Genomic DNA, 22,554 nt, shown 5'->3' on the forward strand with positions numbered 1-22,554 from the left:
AGTTACAGCACAGCAAATCCAGAAAACTAGTTTTAACCTAATTGATTATAATCATCTCTCATTTTGTTTTACTGACATTAAATGAATCAGTTTTGCTTAGCATAAACAGTAGTAAAGCCATGATGACTCACAGGATGTTGTAAAACCTCTGATGCTATGCATGCTGCAAACTAATTTCCTCCTTTAATGCAGAATTGTAAAACCTGTCACACACATAAATCATATTTGACAAGTATGTTTGTGTAAAAAAATAACGCAACAGTCTGCTTATCTCACTAGCTCATTACATACTGCAGGTGATGATAGTTCAGTTACAAGAGATCCGCAGTGGGTTGCACTGTGCAAACTGGCTGACAGATTTCTAACATGTGTCTGTTCAAAGTTTCCTGACTCATGCAGAGTTAAAAGAAAATTGTAGCAACTGCTACTTGTGATCCAAAGCAGGCTCAACTGCTGCTACAGTGTGTTATTATAAGTTTACATACCTTAAGTATCCGATTTAACCTTAAAAGACTCAATGATTTTCAGTTTCCCTATCTGATAACTGACTTACAAATGGTATCAGATCGGGGTAAAACAAACAAGAGGTTTTTGCGGTTCTTATTTGCCCCAGATCTAATTTGTTGAAAATGTCATACTTTATCCTTTTAAGAGTGTTCTGTTCAATAACTTTCTAAAATTGGCTCAATATCAGACTGCCGCTGTTCCTCCGAGTACCTTGTTTTCCTTCTCCTATCCCTCCTTTCTCTCACTCAGCTAATGAAGGCCTCGTGGCCCACTGTTATTAAAATTACGCCCTTGCCTCTGATATTAATTGGGTCCGTAATAAGGAATGCGTCAGATTCATTATTTAATTGCAAGGGCACATTTGGAATACAGTTTCTGAAATGTATTTTTAATGAAAAACACTACATCCTGACCTAATCATATCAACCTTATTCTATCTAATTAAGGATGCAAAAAATCATTAGAGTTGCAAAATATTAGTTTCAGCTCTGTCGGGCTGCTCCTTTGCTTGCCTTCATGAATATATTTTTTTCCTGTCTATGATAAATAGTTAATGAGGGAAAAATGGCAAAAATTTGCATGTAGGCAAATTAGTCTAATAGGGATATGTCTTTGCTGAGTTAGGAAAGTGACCCTTTTCACAGGAGAAATTGTTACAATAATTATGAAATAATGGCAAGGCCCATCTTATTTAGATGAAAAATGGCCTGCTTGAATAATGTAAAAATCATAAAACGCAATAACCCTAAATTTTCATCAGGCTGGAAAATGTGTTAACGTGTTAACATTTTATCAGTTTAAGAACGCCAAATTAGGGACAATATGAAGTGTGCTGTAATTGTTGCTGTGGAGGGAGATATGCTCTAATGTAAGGATGATTTAGCCGTGACACCACAGCAAGAGGCCATCAGCAACTAAATGAAGCCTTTTCTTAATCACAAACTTTGGGGATGTAATTTATTTCAAAGTCTCCAAACATGGGGAAGTTAAATTTTCTCCCAATAAACACATCCATCACCATGCCATTAGCAGTTGTGTAGTCACCTCTCAGAGCCAGGGTTGCACTTCATTAAGACTAACAAGACAAGTGTAAAAAACACAAAACCTGGGGAAAATTGTAGTTTAACTTCATGTATGAAGTGAAGTACACAAATGATCGATCTAGTATCTAGTATTACTGGCCTGGTCTCTTCAATCTGCATACAAATAACACAAAGGTTTTAATTGAAATTCAGGAGGTATTAGATATTGAGGGTAGATTAATGGATGTAAAGGACAGGGGTGAAGATGGAAAGAAGATTTAATCAATTAATCAATTAATTAATTAAATTATAAGGTTAACTAAAAGGTTATTTTTTTTTTTTGGCTTATTAGGAGTATACAAGTTGGGCAGATGACTTATTGGCAAAAAGTTGCAGATCATTTATGGCAACATGTTGCTGGTGATTTTTAACCATTTCAGCCTAAACCATGATCTTTCCCTAACCCTGACCAAGTGGTTTTTGTGTGTAAACCTAACTAACAGCATTAAATGAGATGCAAAAAAAGTTCAAATGATTTAATGTGTCACTTGCATGCAAAATTGGACTTTGACATTCGCACTGCACACAATTTGAAAGTGTAAAGTTTGTTCTTTGTATGCAGATTGTGAGACTGGTCTGGTATTACATTTTAAAACAGTTCTCAGAGAAATGTGACCTTGCACTAATAACATGAACAGTACAACATCATCCATTTTAGGGTCTGTTTTGATTCTCAACAAAGACCTTAGAAAGTGAGTTCACTTTATCAGTAAGATTTCTATGAGGTACTTAACAAGCTTCATCAACACCTTGCAAAACAAGCTTCAACAGAAGTTTGAACTTGTTATATTCTAGTTTAGATGAAGTTTTTATTGGTTGAGACTGTAATTAGGAGAATCTTTCCAGGTGTAGACTAGTTTGCTAGAATGGGGTTTGAGGAACTTAACATTGTGTTCACAATTGTACAAATATGATCAAGTACTTTGACCCTTTGCCAAACATGTTTTGTATTGGTCAGTCCTGTTTTTTACTCCCTGTAAGATAAAACAGTGTATAATTTCCGTACAGCCAGTCTATCTATCCCCAGAAACAGAGCATATGGTAGTTTTACTTTTTTCCCCCTCAAGAAGAGCAAATTAGTTAATGAACATGGAGAACACCGAGTGATGTGTGCCACCCAACAAACCCTACAGAATAAATTAAAGGGGGCTGCAGTTTGATCGCTGCGTTCTATTTCCCTTATCTTAACAAGTCACATTTTCAATCACTATGCAAAGATTCTACATCGGGTGTAGACTCTGTGCTAATACACTGCCCTTCCCTGTGTCATCACCATCAACCTGCGCTGGGCTGCCAAACATGCGGCCGCCTCACTCCAGCGATAGTAATTTCATGGGGACATGCATTTATGCAAACTGGAATCCTGCACCCACTGACACCAAGTTGTCCATGCTCAGTTCGCATTAAGATAATGCCCAGTATAGCATGTGCACATGCATCCCAGCATGTGTGTTGATTGAGCAGTCTTTCTTTAATGAAATATCTTTGGAAATTGGTTTCCACAGACTAATCAGGCAGCCCGCTAGCCGAGTTTCTGTTTTGGTAATTATCTTGTACTAATTAGAATGAAGCTAAAGACCTCTGAGATGAATTCTCAGCTTTCTGAAATGTAACTAAAGAAAATTTAATGATATAAAATGAGCCTATTCTATACATCCACTCGGACGTAATATCTTCGTTAAAGTGACCAAATTGAATCTGGTAATGATGGACAGCGTGATACCATCATGGCTGCCATGATTGTTCATTCAGTATCACACTCATCCTGCCAGACTGCCAGACTTTCCGTCAGAGGCGCACCATGGCTGAAATCTCCTGGGGTTAGAGGCAACCAACTTTAATTTCTCCTCTTTACACAGACCAATCTAACAGATTAGTATCAATGACCTTTTAGCTCATTCTGTCGTTAAGAAAACAGCCATTAGCCCAATTAATCATGAAGGGTTTGAGGAGAAGAGCATTGTCTAGAGAGACAGGAGAAGAGGTTGCAGTGTGGTGAGTTGCTTACCTTGCGCCTCTCCCCATTGAAGCCTCTCCACTGCTCTGCCTTCTTGACAATGTAGCTCAGCTCCTGATTGGACAGCTCCAGGTCTTGAGGCAGGAAGTATGTCCCCTCTTTGGCTGTGAGCCTCTGGAAGACATCCAGCATGCGACCATCATTGTGGAATCTGTAAGGTATGTTGTGAGAGAAGAGGTGAGGAGGGGAAAGTGGATACATGAGTGATGATGTACTGAATCCCTGTCTCTACTCTGTAAAGGTTGCACAGGGTCAAATGTCAAAGCAAGGGAAAAGACGCATCTTTACCACAAATTTACCTCTATGCTAAACTGCATCACATCCTGTTTTTTACTGCCATATTGGTTGGCTTTTATAAAACAGGTCAACAATGATCTCAAGTCTCTGAAAGAACATATGAAACTTATATTGATTACACAAAGCATATTTGCAGGCTAACACTCCATAAAAGTCTGATACATCAATACAAACACAATAAAAGAGCAAAAGGAATCAAACAATATGGCCTGTGAGTGGGAAGCACTTTGTTAACACAAGCTGACTGTAGCGATGTCTGTGTTTGGCTGTGTGTCTGCATGGTTGTACATCTGTTAATGTGTGGGAGTCAGATCCTGGGATATTCTTCAGTGTTAATGCTGGGCTTCAAAGATGGCAGATACAACGGACGTGTTGGTTGCAGATGCGTCTGGAGAGCCAAGCCTGAGTCACTAGAAAACGTTCGGCACAGCAGAAGGCATATTGATTCATACCTCCAGATGAGCACATATTACCAAAGTGTTATTTTTCTTTTGCCACACAAGGGTGCATGCAGCCAACCTCTAAAAAAGAATCACCATGTCTGTAAACAAATGCCTTGGCTGACCATCAAAACCAGCAGACCTTGTGCCCTTCCATAGAGATTCTAGCCTGTCAAAGGGTAATCAACTCTCAAATAAAACCAACATCAAGGAGGAGGGGATTTATACAAGAAGCCGGCATGGAGCTTTGAACTCAGCATCATTCCCTATCGCTCTTGGGAGAGGGATGTTTGTAAAATCTTGACCTAACACACAGGAATAGCATGCATTCAGTTTCATCCTACACTTGAATTGTGCTTCTCATTCATTTATGCGGTCTCTCTCTTGGAGGAATCCACCATCTTTGCATCTCTGCGCTTGAAAACAGACTCATTTCCTTAGTGTTGGAAGTGCCCTGAATATAAGTATGTGTTACTTATATCTGGGACATGACCTGGATGATAAGGCTCCCCTCAGTTTTTCTTCAATATAGGAGTCACCATAAGAACATTTGTTAATGTGTGTATTTTAACAGAACATAACCATGGTGGATAAAAAGTGCATTATTTTCATTATCGATTTATCTGCTAATTATCTTTTTAATGTGCCAGTAAAAATGTAAGTTAGTAAGATAATTTTGCAGTGTCAAAGGTGACATCTAAAAAATGTCTTGTTTTGTCCAACCAAAAGGTATTAAGTTCCTACCACCATGTATGACATCACACATCAAATCATCGTCGCCATTTTTGCTTTAAAAAAATAATAAAACGATTATTTGATTATCAAAATAGTTGCAGATTCATTTTCTCACAATCATACAATATCCTTATTTCATTCATAAGCATTTTCAGTCTGATAAACATTTGTTTTATTATATGCTTAATTAAACTGCTTTTATTGTTAAGTTAAACCCTTTTGGGGGCCATATAAATAAAATTGACTTGGCATGACTAATCTATCACTGTCCTACCTCCCAGTCTCATACTAATACACATGAATGTTACAAGACAACAGCCAATCAGTGCAGTTTTCCTTTAAGGAGAACTGATCAATGAATAACTGGGCTACAGGGCATACAGAGTCTCACTGCTCCCTAACCCGAGTTCCTGTTTAAACTGTATATTGTATGCACATACTGTATATACACAAGCTAACTTGTATACTGAATACCCTTCAACACACAGAAACCCACACATACACAAATGGGTAAGCACATGTCAGCACTGAGTAATTGTGAAGGGAATGCAAACTAAGTCTTAAACCTTATGATGATTTGCATGTAACACCACTATCAATGTGACATCACTGTTTCTGATGTTTGTAAAGTTTCAAAGAGGATAGAGGTGTAAAACCCATCACTGATATATATTTTTGCAGCCAGTGAATAAAGGCTGCCTAAAATGTAATTAAAAAAGGATAACAGTCCATTCTATCTATACATATAGCCCGAGGCATTTTTTTAGAAATAGGTCACGCTCTGTGTCAGAGCCCCTTCCTTGCAGCCAATAGGAAACTGTAACCCATAAAATTATCAGACTTGCTTCAGCCTCGTGGCCTACATTCAACACAAACCCGTGTGGCGGTTGAGTGGCAGAAGTCATTATTCCCGGCTGCTGTTTTAATATTGTCCATTTAGCTGGAGCCCGATAAGCGCCCCGCTTACTGAAATTAGATGGCACCCTCTCCTCGGCCGCCAATCTCAAACTGATTAATTCAATAAGGGTTTTCTTACATTTTGAGCCGTTAATGGAATTTGGTCTTATACTGTATGAGGGGTGGGAGAACACACCTTAGATGAATACTGAGTTACATTATGCAGTCATTTATAAACCACCCTTCTACTTTTCTACCTCCATGCTGCTAAAAAATGATGTCTTTCTATTATTGAAAAAGTGTAATAGTCATCTTTAACGCTTAAAGTTCTGAATCAATAGTTCTGCAGTGTATGTTTAAGTCCCCCCTCATATTGCAATGCTGTGCAATTCTCCTATAATTTTGTAAAACTGAGAAAAAAGGACAATGTTTGACTCAGCAGTTAGGGACCAGCCTTCTAAAGTAGGCTGTAAGAGGTTTTTTTTCATGTTTTTCTGTTCATCCTCACCATTTGAGAAGCTTCTAACAGCTCCATAAAGGATGTAAAGGCTTGGTAAAAAATCTGCACGACATGAGTGGAAAACACAATGCTTTATGATCACCACAATATATATGCAGTCCATTTCAATATGTGTGGAACATCCAGTGATACCAACCATGCAAAACATTCAGCCTAATCGGATAATGTAAGAGGGTTACATGTTCACGCTATATCAAAACACATCTAACTTTTGAATTAGAAACGCTTTCAGTTTTTCAACCAATTGCAGAGTATGGTATGTTCAAAAAGGCAACTGTGTGGTGCCTGCCTTTGTGTCTAATAACTGAATGTGTGTGTGAGTGCACGCCTGTGTGTAGATGTGTGAGGTTGATGCATAACTGCATAAGTAATTCCATGCGACTATAAAATCAAAATGGATTAGATCAACATTTGTTTTCATTTTTCTGTTGTTTTTTGTGCTTTTCTGTGGACAGAGCAAGGAAAGGAATGGTGGATGGGGTGGAACCGGCACAAGGATGCGGGGGCGGAAGCTTTAGAGTTATTTCTGAACCGATGCTTGAGTATAGTAGGCTGTTGAAGGCCAGAGTGTTTCAGAGAGGGTCTTCCTTGTCATTGGCAGACTGTCCCTACAGGCTGCATCAATTAAACAAAAACAACTAAATGATAATCCCTTGCTTTTGCAGCTTTTGCTGTGTTGTCATGCCTCACAGCCACCAGGAAGGTCAAACACAGAGCTCAAAGTCAGGGGTGAAAGCGCAATATGTCAAAAGCAACTGAATCCACTTATGAAAATCTGAACTGCGTGTTTGTGGGAACATGAATGCACAATCACCGCTGTGTTTTTCATTAGTGATATAATATGGAAATTCTCAGTACTGACATGCTCTGACATGATAGCTGGTTGCTGTCTTCGCGTCAAGATGAATGGCTCGTAAAAGTCAGTTTGACCTAGCAGCAAGTTAGAGGATATGAACACACACTACAATACACAGTATAAAGAACTAAAAAAACACTGATTCATTACACCTGCTGTAACCTGCTGCTTGCTACTGAGACACTTTTCCAAGCTTGTTGGGGTGGCACCTCACACATTCCTGTGTGTCTTACCTGAGAATATATATGGAGAGGATGGTGATGGACAGAAGGAGAAGTACTGCGTAGAGAAAGAGGGTAATGATCACTCCCGCTGCACCTGATTGGTCAGCTCGATAGAAGTGCCAGTAAAGCTTGGCTGCATCACCCACTGGTGCGTCTGGGCTGTAGGCAAGACGCTGAGCAGACAAAGATTGAAAGAAAAAAACAGACAAATCGGCACATGAGAACAGTTGGATATATTAGGGTGGACATTTGCAATATGAAGAAGCTCTTGACCCTGAAGAGATTGTTCAGAAGAAGATGACATGAAGGCTTCAATTACTTTTTAGATCACTGTGTGTCAGCATTGGTATAAAGAATTAGGGGGGGAAAGTATTTGGTCAGAAATAACAGCTTTATTATGGCCATTATAGTAGGTATTGATTTAGACATTACCTCAAATGATTCACAACTCTGAACAGTGTAAATCATTTCCTGCCTCCCTCACTGACAAAATCCATCCCACTGCCAAAAAGACACCCATCTAACCTTGCACATTTCCTTTCTCACCCCCCACCCCCACCCCTTTTGTAATATTAAGTCACTTTGCCAAGATAAAGTGAACTCCTATTTAAAGTGCACAAGTGTCCAAGTTATTTTTAAGTGACTTACCCCGAGGACGGCGTCCACTGCAAAGACTGCCAGAGGGTTGAGGACTGTCCACACTCCCTGAGCCATGATAAACTTTGACGTGAAGGAAGGGAGTGAGCCAAATATCTGTTGACAGCCCCATCTGATCAGAACCAGCAGGAACGTTACTGCGTTCAAGGTCAGGGGACCCACCACCACCATCACCAGCTCCTCCCGGGTGTGGAGCAAAGAACTCTGGTATACGAGGTCCACCGTGTGTGCGTGGAACTGGAATCTGGCAGGAGAGGAAACGGAAGCGGGTGACATGCATGTGTATGAATTATGTGCATGCGTCAATATGCGTGTGGTATGTTTGTGAGAATTTGTGAAGCTGTGCAGCTCAGGGGCTACTGGCCTCAACAATTCACACACTATATTATATTATTTGTGGTTGATTCAATCATATTTAATTAGTTTGATGACAATCAACATTATCATAGGCTGCACGACTAGTCTTTCTTGTTGTCTAAATGTGATGTATTAATGAAAACTACTAACAGCATTACAATTTAGAAATATCAACGGAGTGAAAGTCATGTAAAAAGGGTAAAATATATCCAAAAAGTATCAAAATCCAGCTCATTCATGTTGCAAGTAACAATATTATCACCTGTGCTGTCATATGAGATTTTTCAAAGCACCCAATTGTAAATTAGACTCTCCATTTACAGCAAGCCTCATGAATTTCTTAATCTTCCCATCAGTCAGGAGGAGGTAGAACCAATGGTGAGAGAGGAGAGGTGCAGTCTTTGCTCATTAATTCCCATCTGATTTGCTCTAAAAGTCAAGTGCCTTTCAGATTCTGTTCATTAATCTGACTGAAGAGGTCCATTGGTGTATTATCTGAAGCAAATCTCTAAACTTCCAAAAGATTAACTCACTGGATGGCTGGCAACATATAGACAAGTTTCATGTTATTTCTCTTTTGCCAATAAATCACATTGTTCAATCTCAGTTTAAGCATGACACAGAAATATTTACAGCAATTGGACATTGGCTGCATTATTCTATATAAAATATTGGCAGTGGCAGCTCATATAATATAATTTTTTTATTGTGCTCAAATGTCTCATTTTATTGAAATTTCAAAACTGCAATTGGTACCGCCAAGCAATGTAGATCTTGATCAATGCTGAAAATACATTTACTTGAGGACTGCAGTTAAGTACAAGTTTGAGGCACTATTTTCATTTTATGTTACCTTGCACTTGCTTCTCACACATACAAGCATTAGCATATGTATTAATACAATATGGACGAGAGCCCACTTTTACTTGTGATACTTTTGGGAAATTGGAAAGTAAAAAAATGTAAATATGTCCTCTGCCATTAATTTCTGTCATCTGACTAGTCGGACTATGTCAGTGTGTAAAAGGGACCTTGTTGCTTCTGTGCCCTCTTTGCTGTCCACTAATGCCTTAGGATGAAGGAGGAGGAGGAGGAGGAGAGAGATGGAGAAGAGTAAAGAAGAAAGGTTGAGATAGAAACAAATGGGGAGGGAGGCCTGTCATCACACTAGCCACTCTGATGTCACTCTTGGTCTCTCTCACTGGGCACCGCCAGCTCTGGCCATGGCATGGAGAGAGAAATGCTCGAAGGGAGAGCAGCAGATTCGGACATGTGGAAGTTGTCATCCAACATTGACCCCCTCTGTTTTCGCATTTTTGTTTTTTCACCTCCTATCCACCCCCTCAGTCCATCCTTTTTTTCCATTCAGTCACATTTTTTTCCTCCCTTTTTATTTTTTTTGCCGTCCTCTATCACTTTCCATGATTTAACGTGATGTTTGCACCCCCATGCTATTGTAATAAAAACCTGCTTGTATGCATGTTTGCAGCCAGCCCTTTTTATTGTGATGAATTAAATCAGCACCATATGCCAATGAGATGTGATTTAACAGTTCTGTGGTATCTTATTGCTGTTTATTCTCAATGCTGTGTACCAAATAATAACAATAAATTCCTTCCAAATAATGTAGCCTTTTGGGACTTAGAGCCGTGTGGTGAAATCAACAAACTCCCCCAGCAATGGTTTGTTAATATTGAGAGAGTCTTGTTAAAATGTTAATGGGGGGATTCCAAACAGATGATTATCCAGTGTGTGTGTGTATGTGTGTGTGTTTTCCGATACACACACTCAGACACACTGCACATCCCCATTCTCTCCTCTGCTCCATATCCCGTCCACATCCCACTTCCCCACAACCGTACTTTGCATGCATGTGTGTTTCTGAGCTTGCATGCATGTCTGTTGTGCAATGAATTCTGCATGTGAGGGTGTGTGTATGTGTGTGTGTGTGTGTGTGTGTGTGTGTGTGTGTGTGTGCGTGCGCGTGCATGTGCAATTTAGCTATGTGCTCCGGCAATCTATGCATGTATCTGTCCTCCATGTAAAGGGATTTATATCAGCATCAATGTGTGTGTGCACAAAAAGTGTCTATGTAGGTCTGCTTTTTGTGTGTGCATGTGTATCCATATGCCCCCCCCCAATCTTGTATGTGTGTCTGTATGTGTGTGTGTAGGGCGATATCAAAGGAAGCAAACTCACTTGTTGACAGGAACTGCTATGGCCTGGAGGTAGAGCCACTGGCTGCAGTAATGCAGGTAGAGCCTCACAAACCACATCAAAGCCAGCAGCAGCATAATGAGGCCGAGCTGCCGAACGGAGCCACGCCAGCTATGCAGTTGTTGTTGCCGCGGCAACAGAAGGCCCAGCTCGGACGGCAGCATGCGGAGGGCCAAGCGGGCTCGGTCGGACAGACAGGGGGGGCGGGAAGTAGGTCCACTCCGTCCTGGTCTGTTTTTAGACAGAGGGGGATCAAACACACCATACACGACAATTTTCCTTAAAAAATAGATTTTTAAACACAATAATGTCTGAGTGTCATCCTCAAACTGTTAAATGTTACATTTATAGCTATATGACTTGAACACAGGCTGACTAAAAAAGTTATTTAAGGTTAATCTTTACTGATACTACAAAAGGTTAAAAAGCTGCATGTGCATCGTATTGGCATTACAGTAAGTATCTCTCAGCAGTTACCTCACCAAATCTAATCACCTGGGCCCCATTTCCTAAAAAACAAACAAAGAAATCGAAACCTCCATTTAATAGCACTAAAAGTTCCTACAAACGCTCTCGAATTCACAAAAGTAGCATTTAAGAGCATCTGCCCGTGCTGTTAAGTGCTCTTTAATGTCAGCTGTCCGTGGTGCTGAAGATGATGCTGAATGTACTTTAAAGTAACTTATGCATATTTAACACTCACTTCAAGGAGGCCAGTCAGTCAGCATAGTGGGGGTGTCAATAAGAGAGGGCCAAAAACGTTTCAACTCTTCTTGCTATGCAACATGGCGTCAAATGTCAAAGACGATAAATCAGACAATCATTGAGTTATTTTCTAATGTGTATGCCACAATTCTAGTGTTTATTTCACAATCATTGAGATCAAACATAAATAGTTTCTGCTGATACTTTTCCAGGGTTGTTAAACAGTGTAAAAACTGTTGATAAGCCTTTAAGCCTGCTTGGATCTCTTTCTCCAAGTGGACTTCCTGGATTATATTTCATTGTCTCAACACCAACCCAGCCACATGTACTGTTCTACTGCATTGTTGTTTTCAGTCAAAAGCTCAGCTAAGGTTCTTAAGTTCTATTTTATGATCCCCTTAGTTTTAAGATGCTTTTAGGAAATGCTGTGCTGTATTTTTGGATTCACAGTGCAAATACTGAATTTTCTCTACATTAATGACACTACACAAATACATCCTCACTCTAAGCATATATGCAGTAAACATTACAGGTTGGGATATGTAGTATTCAAATTGACATACAAAATGATTTACATTCACGCATGTACACAAATGTACTCTCTGTATGTCTAATGTCTCGCTCACGCACACACGCACACACGCACACACACACACACACACACACACACACACACACACACACACACACACACACACACACACACACACACACACACACACACACACACACACACACACACACACACACACACACACACACAGATAGGAATCCCTTCCAGCAGTGTTCAGCTTCCCTCAGCACCTCTGCCTCCTCTGTGCCGCCCTTTGTCAGGCCTGCTCAACTATTCCCTTTCATATAGAGGACACAGATGGAGCAATGGAGGCGAGAGGAGAGGATAGGAGGAGAGCGATAGGAGGAGAGAAGAGGAAAGGAAAGGAGAGACGTATTCAAAATATGTCAGAATTGACTAGTAATAGTCTTCCATGAAAAATTAAACTTGACATCACATGCAACAGCATGGTGTGTTAGTGAATAGTAAATTAGTGTGTACTGTTGAAGCATGCATATATTACACACATGTAAACATAAGGAGACACCAATGACCCCTATCGTCTGGCTGACAGTAATTAGACCAAGGCTAAAGTAGGTGTGTACAGTAGAGGACTATGGTTAGCAACAGAGTATGACTTAAGGCCTTTGCCTGTGGATATCCCTGTGTCTCACCACTGTGTCCCAGAGCACAGTAGGAATTCACTTTGTAGTGTGTATCTAGGGAAAATGGTACACTGCCTAAAGATGAAAACAAGAAAAAAAACAGAATCAATTGTATTGCATGCCCCCCCCTCTACCCAACCTCTCCAAATAATTAGGCTAGACTTACATCAAAATGCAGCATTGCGTTTTCTTCACTATTCCTATTGCTGCCGAAATACGAACAGTCACTCAGATGAATTTAAAACAAAGGAGATTATTTTCTGCTGTTCCTGTGAGGTGGGCACACTCTCTGAAGTGTAAAATTATTCGAAGATAAGTTCCTCAAGTGGATGCACACAAGAGCAGTGGTGTAGCGTACAGCACACATGGGAGAACTCAGGATTCATTCAGAAAACGCTTAGTCAACAGTTTGGCCTGCTAAATATTCATATTTAGCATATTCATGGCTGAAATAAAATCAAGCAGAGAGGATAAACATCTGTCATAAAAGTCAGTTACCGGTCAGCTCTGTGGTTGAGATTATAAAATACAGCATGTACTGTATTACAAGAGCTTCAATGCAAATCTACTGTATATTTCTGTGTGAGCTCATTGCAATAAATGCAAATTACTGCTGCTATTTGTACTCTACTACTATTGTCTCATTAAAGTTGCATTCTATGGTCAAAGAACAACTCTTCATAAAGGGTGCTAAGTCCTCCATTTTAATCAACGACACTACACTTAAGATTTGCAGTAGACATTGGTGAAATGAAAATACATTTTCAGGTCACAGCAACAAAAAACAATTTCTTGCTGTGACCGTATATCGAAAAGTGTGCAATTCGAGTATCAGTCAGTGTCAGTTATTTGTTTACATGGGATTTTGAAGTGTAACACAAACAGAAAGATGATAATGTACGAGAAAACATGTAACTCTGCTTCTCTATTATGAATGTGACAAAAGCATTTTTATTCTCTTCCAAGCTTTATCACGACTGTGTGGTATATAACTGCTTTCTGCATGTCTGCAAAAGTGAAATTACACAGTAGACAAAAAAAGCAGTGTGTCACAGACACGGGCAAGATGCTACCCTGTCAAGTGGCATTTAAATGAAAACAGTAAACACAACCTGACGCCCATCCTTCATATAATGAAGATATTGATGATGCATGAAAGAGGAATATTTTTAGACGTCTTCACGTGGCGGTCTCTTCCAAAGGAAACAGGTAACATGATGTGAAATCTGTTATCACCACTGAATTGATTTCATTATGGCACCTCCAATTACAGAAGTACAATACAGAAAAAGAAGGAAAGGTGGGGGGATGGATGTGTGGGCTTTTTATCTTGCAGGAACGAAAGAGGTTTCATTCCAATATCACAGCTTGTCCCCTGAACAACTGATAGCATGTGGCGTAACAGCCCAGAGATGAAACTAACCATCTCAACAGGCATGCATTGGCACATAATACTGTATTTGAATTGTACTTTATATGATTCTGTGAAATGTGGGCCAGAAAATGTTCCCTCATTTTCTTAGTTTGGATATGTTTGTTGTTCATTCCCATTTCATCAAAGCACATTGCAAAAGGACTCATCATCCTCACTAAAGCTTGCCAGAGTATGCCAACATCCATAAATCAGATTTAACTAGCGTATATCTGTCAACCACTGGAGCAAGAACCATCTCCTGGACTGGTTTTCCTGGGCTGTGTCCCTTAATGTTGTACAGCATGACAACAAACGGGAGCTGTTCTATAGCACAAAGTGAATGGCAAGCACAGGCAAGTATTAAACCTCTAAGACAGCATAGGTAATGAGAAATGGAAGGGCGGGGAGAGAAGAGGAGTACAGTGGAGTGTTACATTTTAAATAGCAGATTTATGGTGAGAAGGCTCCAGGGCCGACGCGACTGAAGGTAACCCTGTGAAACCCTCAGCATAGTCCTGGTGGCTTAAACCCTCCAGTTTTTAAGGCCACTTAAAGTATTGGACTTATCCCTTTATTTTGAGGATTAAGTTATTTTCTGTCACTGTCTTATTTGGGCCACCGGCATTGTTTATAAATGCACTAAAACCACACATTTTTTCCCACATCGTCGAAGAATGGTTTGCTGTCGGGGAAATAGAGAAAGCAAAGATACAGTGTGAAAATAGACTTAAAAGATTGACAGATAACGTGATTGTTTTCTTAGTGGCCCGGATGCACAAGAGTCGTGGTGATTATGGAAGTGTGATTATCTTAGGTGTCAAGAGATAGGACTGAAGATACTGCATCTTTGTTTACATTTCATCTTTGAAGAATGCTGATAATGCATTTGTTTTGGATTGTGACAGTATCTGTCATCTGTCCTCTGTGGGTTTCACAACCAGTTCCTTTCTGAGGCATTATTAAGGTTTTTAATTTAGTTTGAAACAGAAAAGCAAAGCAAAACTTTGAATGAGAATGAGTTTGCAACTACAAGGTAAAGTAACAACTCAGTTTAAGGTTTAGGGTTAATCCCCAACCAGTAAATGATTAGCCAAGGAAGCACTTCAAGATTAAAGCAATGAGATGCAATGTAAGAATTCAACAGACAAACATAAAACACAGACACACACACACACACACACACACACACACACACACACACACACACACACACACACACACACACACACACACACACACACACACACACACACACACACACACACACACACACACACACACACAATGAACAACCTTTTACTGTTTCCATTTTCTAGAGTCAGTAAATTTGTGTTTAAACCAAATGTATAAATAAATAAGATAAGATAAGATGCAAAGTACAGTTTTCTGTATGTGAATATTTATATTAATTCTGTGTTGCATAGACACAAACAAATGTACATACGATTTGTAAACTAATCCAAGTTTAAATAATGCACAGATGTTATAGTCATTCCAACAGTATAAACATAAGCTTTGTCGACCCACTCATTGCATTTACGCAGACGCACACTGACTTACGTAATGACTGGCATATAAGAGGGTTTTGCACAGGTGGGGCAAATATAATACAGGAAGCTATGAAACCTCACAAAGTGGAAATCACAAAGAAACCTGCTCCCATAAGATGTATTAAATGATAATCCCTGGTTACTGAGCTGCTATCATTTTCCAAAGCACCTTGAATGTGTGTGCATGCATAAAAACAAGTTGAACAGAGCAGGAATACATGCCTGTAAGGCTTTTAGATAATTGAGTCATTTTTATATATATTGTAAGAAGTTTTATTTATATTGGAGGAAAAAAACAAACAAAAATGTGCTTCAGATTCAACTTTGTGTTCCCTTTTTCTCTCTCCTTCTTTCCCTTTATTTATTTATTTGCTTTATTTGATTTGTTCCAAGAACAATTACCTTACCATTTGCGGGCTTTATAAGCTCTGTTTTTTACAGAGACCCTGGCAAGGCGAGCATATACATAAATGAGTTTCATTGACAAAATGGGAGTGCAGTGGCAGGTATTTGGGGTGTAGTTACTGTAAAAGAGAATTATGGAATAGTGACTCAGCTGCAGAAGTGGAGTCCATCATTGTGTAATTAAAATAGTATAACGATGCACCACCAAATTATCAGAATTATTTGCAGCTGACAGGGAGTGGAGGAGAGCATAATCAGAAGCAGTGAAAAAAAAAATATGTTCCACTTAATTAGGAATCCTTGTTTGACTTATAGTTGGCTGCTCATTTTTATAACATGAGGGAGGTTCTCACATGTAGGGAAGCGTATGAAGGCCATGGAAAAGGCCACAAGTGCTCTGTGCTGTTGATTAGCTAGCAGTGGGTGAGATGCAATTCTGGCACAGAATCACAAGCTGATAAAAATGTTGTATTAATGATTAAATGTGATGTGAAACCAAGCAGCAGACTAAGAGGGAACACTGAATCAGCATCATGGTAATGATTAAGAGTAAAATGTGGGACATTTTATTGTATGCAACAATGCCTCCAACTTTGGGTTATGCATTTTTGAAGATGACTCTCCAGTGCAGTGAAAACAGAATCCGCAAATATGTTCATGTTGATGTAATTAACTCAGATAAGAAAGTAAATGACTACCAATTTTGTTGCAAATATCTTTGCAGGTGGCTGTTTTAAAAAAATAAACATGAACAATTTCAAATCATAGCAACAAACTTTTTTCCTATTTTTCTGTTTCATCCAATTTTATCAAAATCATGGTAATGTGCTCAGAGATTATGTCAAAACCCATATCTAGAATGCTAAACAACAACTTTATCATCATATTGTACCATTTAATATCCAATTGGACACTTCCATGGGCCAACTTGGTCTGGGTTAAAATAAATACTCAGTTAACATAAAAAAATTCTGCATTGTCATGGTTACAATAATAACAACTTGATTACAGTTAGAGAAACTAATGTTGAATATAGGAAATGGACACACACAACAATGTACCAACCAGAGGACAAACCGAGACAACATATTTGACAAGACATAGTCTGGCTTTTTGACTGTTGCACTGCCCAAACAAATCCCTCCTGCAAAAATGTGTTTTTGCCTTCTCACACACCTTGGAATAGTTTACATGTATACATGAGGTAGCCGTTTCACTGCTGTGCAACATGTGGCGTTTTTATGGAGCGCCTGACTTAGCACGAGAGGGGATTAAAACATGGAAATGGCACGTCCCTTGGTGCACCATAAACTAGGGTGGAAACATCTCAAATGCAGATGCACCTGGGATCAACAAACACACAGGGACTTCCCAGGCACTTGTTACACACATAGCTACCACCACTACTACTACTACTACCACAGTTGATAACAATGAAGAACAGGTTGTTTTTCCTCTCAATAAACTTTTTTGGGGCATTGAGGAAAAAACACAAAACACTGTGCCAGTAAATGTGTAATACATTGAATGATTAATACAGGACAAATAATACATGTTCTAAGGCGATATATCCATTCATCAATTTGGGAGAGGCGTACAGGGAGGAGTGCTGCAGAGGCTGAGTATAGGCCTCCAGAGAGTTGCATCAGTATTTAAATGGATTTCACTTCTCTGACCTTGTCTCATAACTGCAGGACATTGTCACCAGAGAGATAGAGACACACAGAGAATGAGGAAGGGATGGAGAGAGAAAGATGGAGAAAATTAGAGGCACAGAAAGTGAGATAAAGACAGAATTAACAGGAGGGAGTTAGAGGGAGGAATAGTTATGAGCCAGAGAGACTAATGTATTGTATGAGTGTATGCAGAGAGCAATTAAGTGAGGGAGGGACAATGGAAAAAGAAAGCAAGGAAAAAAGTTTTTTTTTAACCTGGAATGCCATCCAGCATCACAGATCAGACCTGGCATCTGTACTACACCATACAAGGCTGAGTGTATATATGTTTTTATAAATATCACTCATATCTCATATATGTGTTCCTCTAAACAAACAAGTGTAAGACAAAGGCAAACTAACTGTTAACTGTTACTAATCAAGTATGCTTGTTTCTTAACTGATAATGACTACAATAAGTGCTGATGACATCATGCTTATACACAACAATTGTACCGTGCATCAAATTCTGATAACATCAACATGTCAGTTATATTATTAGAGCTGCCTGTCAGTGATGTTTTCCTAAAAGTTCAGATTTATTTACACAGGGCACAGTGCATTAGTGTATGTTTGTGCTACAGTGCATTAGCCAGTATGCATCTGCATGCTGAAAGCCATCACAATCCAATTTTAAATTCTTAGGGAGTTGTTTGTTGACTTTTGCCATCTTTTTTTAAGATGTTTATATCAGACTGGGGAACAAGTGATTGCAGATTAAAAAAAGAGGAGCATGAGGGAAGCATCACCTCTGGCCTAACTCACTCTCTCTCTCTCTCTCTCTCTCTCTCTCTCTCTCTCTCTCTCTCTCTCTCTCTCTCTCTCTCTCTCTCTCTCTCTCTCTCTCTCTCTCTCTCTCTCTCTCTCTCTCTCTCTCTCTCTCTCTCTCTCTCTCTCTCTTGCTCACACACACAAGCCCACAAACACACACACACATACATAATCTCTCATGCACGAATCACACACGATCACTCATATGCTTTCACATATAGTTCCTGTCACTTTTCCTCTACATGAGACTCCTCCCCCATCTCCCTCTTACGTGTCTGTGGGAAACACATTCATTTGACCCAGACCACCAATGGGACTGCAGTCAGCTCTGACTGACACCCACATCACAGCAGATTAACCAATCATATTGCAACGTTAGCCTGTCAGGGAGCTGACAGCTCTGATTTCCATAAAGGAAGGAGCACAATGATTGTGTATGTGTGCGTCTGTGAAATCCGAAGTGACCCAGGGCGCGTCTGGCTGCAGAAAACCCTAACATGTGCACCCGGGCCGTGGTAGCCAGGGGCCTCTCTTTCATACATGCACGCAGGCACTTGTGCACGCACACACACAGACACATTTCTGCCCCCTCAGCACAGGAAAGAGCCCTGCAATGCACTAGAGACCCAGGGGTGACCAGCACTGCCATCTCCACCCACCTCTCCTACCAGCATTACATCAGAATTGATTGACCCTTGCACTGCATTGTGATTTGGAACTGCAGTATGCACAGGATTGACAGCCTGGAACTAGCTGTTGTTTCAGGTGGTTTTCTCTCTTTTCTCTGTCTGTAACTGCAGGCCAATCTTTATTTCTCTCATTGATAGTTAATGGTTCCTTAGCAAAGGAATAACTCCTAATGGTAATGCACTGCAGGGAGCATGTTATCTATGTTTTATGCACATGATCCTATGTGATTAGTACTAAGACCGGAGGAGCGCTGAACAATGTAACTGTACACTTTACTGCTAATGTTATACGTGAGCATGTATACCGACTCAAACAGATGGAGGGCACAGAAAGATAGAGACACAGTGAGCGAGTGCTCTGATAGGCTCGGTTGGGGGAAACTGGTAGAGAGGAACGTTGGTCCCCAACGAGGCGAGCTAACTGGGGGAAATTAGGTCAGTGTGTTCCCTTTGACTCCACAACAAGAACAGGCTGTGTGTGTGTGTGTGTGTGTGTGTGTGTGTGTGTGTGTGTGTGTGTGTGTGTGTGTGTGTGTGTGTGTGTGTGTGTGTGTGTGTGTGTGTGTGTGTGTGTGTGAGTTTTTTGCTGGTGCACCTACAGTGCTATACTGCACCACTATACAAACATACTGTGCAGGTCTGTGCTTGTTTGCGTGTGTATCTGTGTACACTGCTTGCCGCACGTTGCCATGTGTGTAAATGTGCTTCTAAAGGTCAGGTCTGATTTCAGTACAGGTGATAATTATTCTGCCACTTTATTCCAGACTTAACAATAGTGTTTGATAACTAACTGAACCTGAGTGTTAAAAACTTTTCACTCATTTTAGATACAGGATTTAAACAAAACAAGCAGGATGTAACTAATCATAACATCATAATCAGTAACACAATTTTTCTGAATGTAACACAAATGAATAAAGGTTAAGTGACATTTATCCCCAGATGGGCATACATTCGTTTGGAAAAGAAAAAAAAAAAGAAAAAAACCTTTGGGGACAGATGGAGTCAGCAGTCATTTGGCCTCCGGAGGATGAGGATGCTCTTCTGTTTTACCTCCCACCAAGCTTTGTCTTTACTCTGTCTCTCTCTCTCTTCATGTCTCCTGATCAGGACAAGTCACACATACTATAATTGATATGAGATTTAGGGGGTATATTTCAGTGTAATTAGAATCTTGATAATTGGACTAATTAGATCTAATTGCTATGTGAGAATGACTTTGATTAAAACAGGTTTCTCTCCTCAAAACCAGACTAGAAAAAAAAGTTGGGTGACATTGATGAGACACAATGCTAAAGCTAATTGGCAATAATCATGGATGCATGAAACTCAAAATCAGTGTTAGGTACACCAGGTAGGAATTATTGATAATAGCTATGATATAACTAAGATTTAAAAAAGGTTAAAGGTCTTTGTACAATTTGTTCTTATTTCAATATTGAAAATGTGTAACAATTTTAAAATGTGACCTCACTTACAAATTAATTTTATACATTTGAAAAAAATGGTGAGGTTTGTACAGCTCAAACCTAAGTTTGCAACATTAACTTATCACTGTGCTGAGCACACTTACTATAGAGTACTGCTTGAAGTACCTTCTAAAGTGTAAAAGCATTAAATTGGTCCTATTGAATTACAACAGCCGTATTGAATCAGGTGCTTTGATTTTGCTCAGTGCTATGCTGTGAGAAAAAAGGTGGTTAAGATTACACTTGTAGACATCAAATAAGCTGGAAGGTCGGGGAGAGTCTTTCATGCATGTTCAAACAGATAGCAGCAGCATAGGAACTACTCACAAAAAAAAGAAGAAGAATCATTGCTGGCCTGCTTTCATAGTCTTTTTCATTTGCCCAGAATTTGACTTGCAATTGTCAATACTTACAGTAAAAGGTGCACGTGTGTTGTTGTTGTTTTTTATTTTTTAATGTGCATGTGTGTGTGTGTGTGTGTGTGTGTGTGTGTGTGTGTGTGTGTGTGTGTGTGTGTGTGTGTGTGTGTGTGTGTGTGTATGTGTGTGTGTGTGTGTGGTGATGGTGGGGTTGCTAACATTTTTGAGGTTATCAATCAGAAACTTAAAGTGAAAAAATCTATCTCCAGAAAGCGTCTCCAGAAAGCAGTTGACCCTGGCCTCATTGAAAGAAAAACTGTTAATATTAAATATTATTTTTTTCTATAGCATCCTGTATAGTGTACCTGAACACATGAACAGTGCCTTTAGACAGTTTTCAGTAAGTTCTCCTGGTATTCTCCTGAATAGATGAGGTGAATAGTTAGAGCAACAAAAAACAAAGGTGATTTTCTTAGTGCATTCATTTTCATACACTGCAACAACCTTTGTGTGATCTAACTCTTCATTAGATGCATTCATATTAACTATATAGTAGCAGGTGCCACACAATTGATAAACAGTTCTCCGGTTATACACTTTGAAGCCACACCTGTAGCCTGCAATTTAAACACAGTAATTATTACAAATATTTACTGTATGCAGAGTAAATTTCCATGGTTATTTTTCTTATACTATGAGTACACACTATGAGGCTCCCTGCTTCATTCCAATACAGTCCTTCCAGTATATTTATTCTACTTGGTGAATAAAGTGTTCCTGACTGTGACGTACTGGAAACAAATGCATTGTGTTAAAGCTCTTGTGTGATTCTCAGAATACTCTAACTGAATCTTACTGTTTCTAACTGTTTCCTAAATAATGCATGAGCATCTGATTTGCACATTTGTGTCGGGACGCCCTATAAAAATCTCAATGAGCTCAGTCTCTTGTGGCTCAATAGATGGCAGTAATATCCCTCAATCACTGCAGTATGAATCCCCATCCCACATAAAATACATGTTTTCACAGACACATACTGTACACACACACACACAATCAAGAACTGATGTACATATAAGCCCAAACACACTCCCACACACATGCACAAACATGCATGTAAATACACACACTCACACACAGATACACACAGAGCTCTCAAAATGCCAGAAGAGATGGAGATGACATCATTATGGCAAATAATATAAAAAATTCTGTAAACAATCCCTTTCATCTGCATCTCTTTCAGTCCTCAGGTAATGTAGAGAAGCCCAGGATAAGTCAAACAGCACAGTGGGAGATATGGGTGAGGGTATGACTTAGAGACGCCAGTGTCTTTAACTTCACTGTGAAAGCCAACACTGGCACCGTATCTTTCTAATACTCTGATTAGGTGAAGGCCCAAAAGCAGCCTTTAGCTCAGAGATACTGTAATGTGTGCGCTTGTAAAAATGAA

The 22,554-nt window shown here is 39.6% G+C and overlaps 1 protein-coding gene across 1 annotated transcript in view; it reads right to left on the bottom strand.

Annotated features, from left to right (window-relative positions):
• Positions 1-22,554, bottom strand: part of ofcc1 (orofacial cleft 1 candidate 1) — a gene marked incomplete at its 5' end in the record, with an annotated part of 74,942 nt that overhangs the window by 21,499 nt on the left and 30,889 nt on the right. The window contains 4 exons of the mRNA XM_062441978.1: positions 3,598-3,757; positions 7,585-7,748; positions 8,224-8,476; positions 10,789-11,037. Coding sequence (XP_062297962.1) covers positions 3,598-3,757; positions 7,585-7,748; positions 8,224-8,476; positions 10,789-11,037 — 826 coding nt within the window. The remainder of the gene's footprint in view (positions 1-3,597; positions 3,758-7,584; positions 7,749-8,223; positions 8,477-10,788; positions 11,038-22,554) is intronic.

Source organism: Scomber scombrus, chromosome 20 (assembly GCF_963691925.1).
Source record: "Scomber scombrus chromosome 20, fScoSco1.1, whole genome shotgun sequence".
Lineage (NCBI taxonomy): Eukaryota > Metazoa > Chordata > Actinopteri > Scombriformes > Scombridae > Scomber > Scomber scombrus.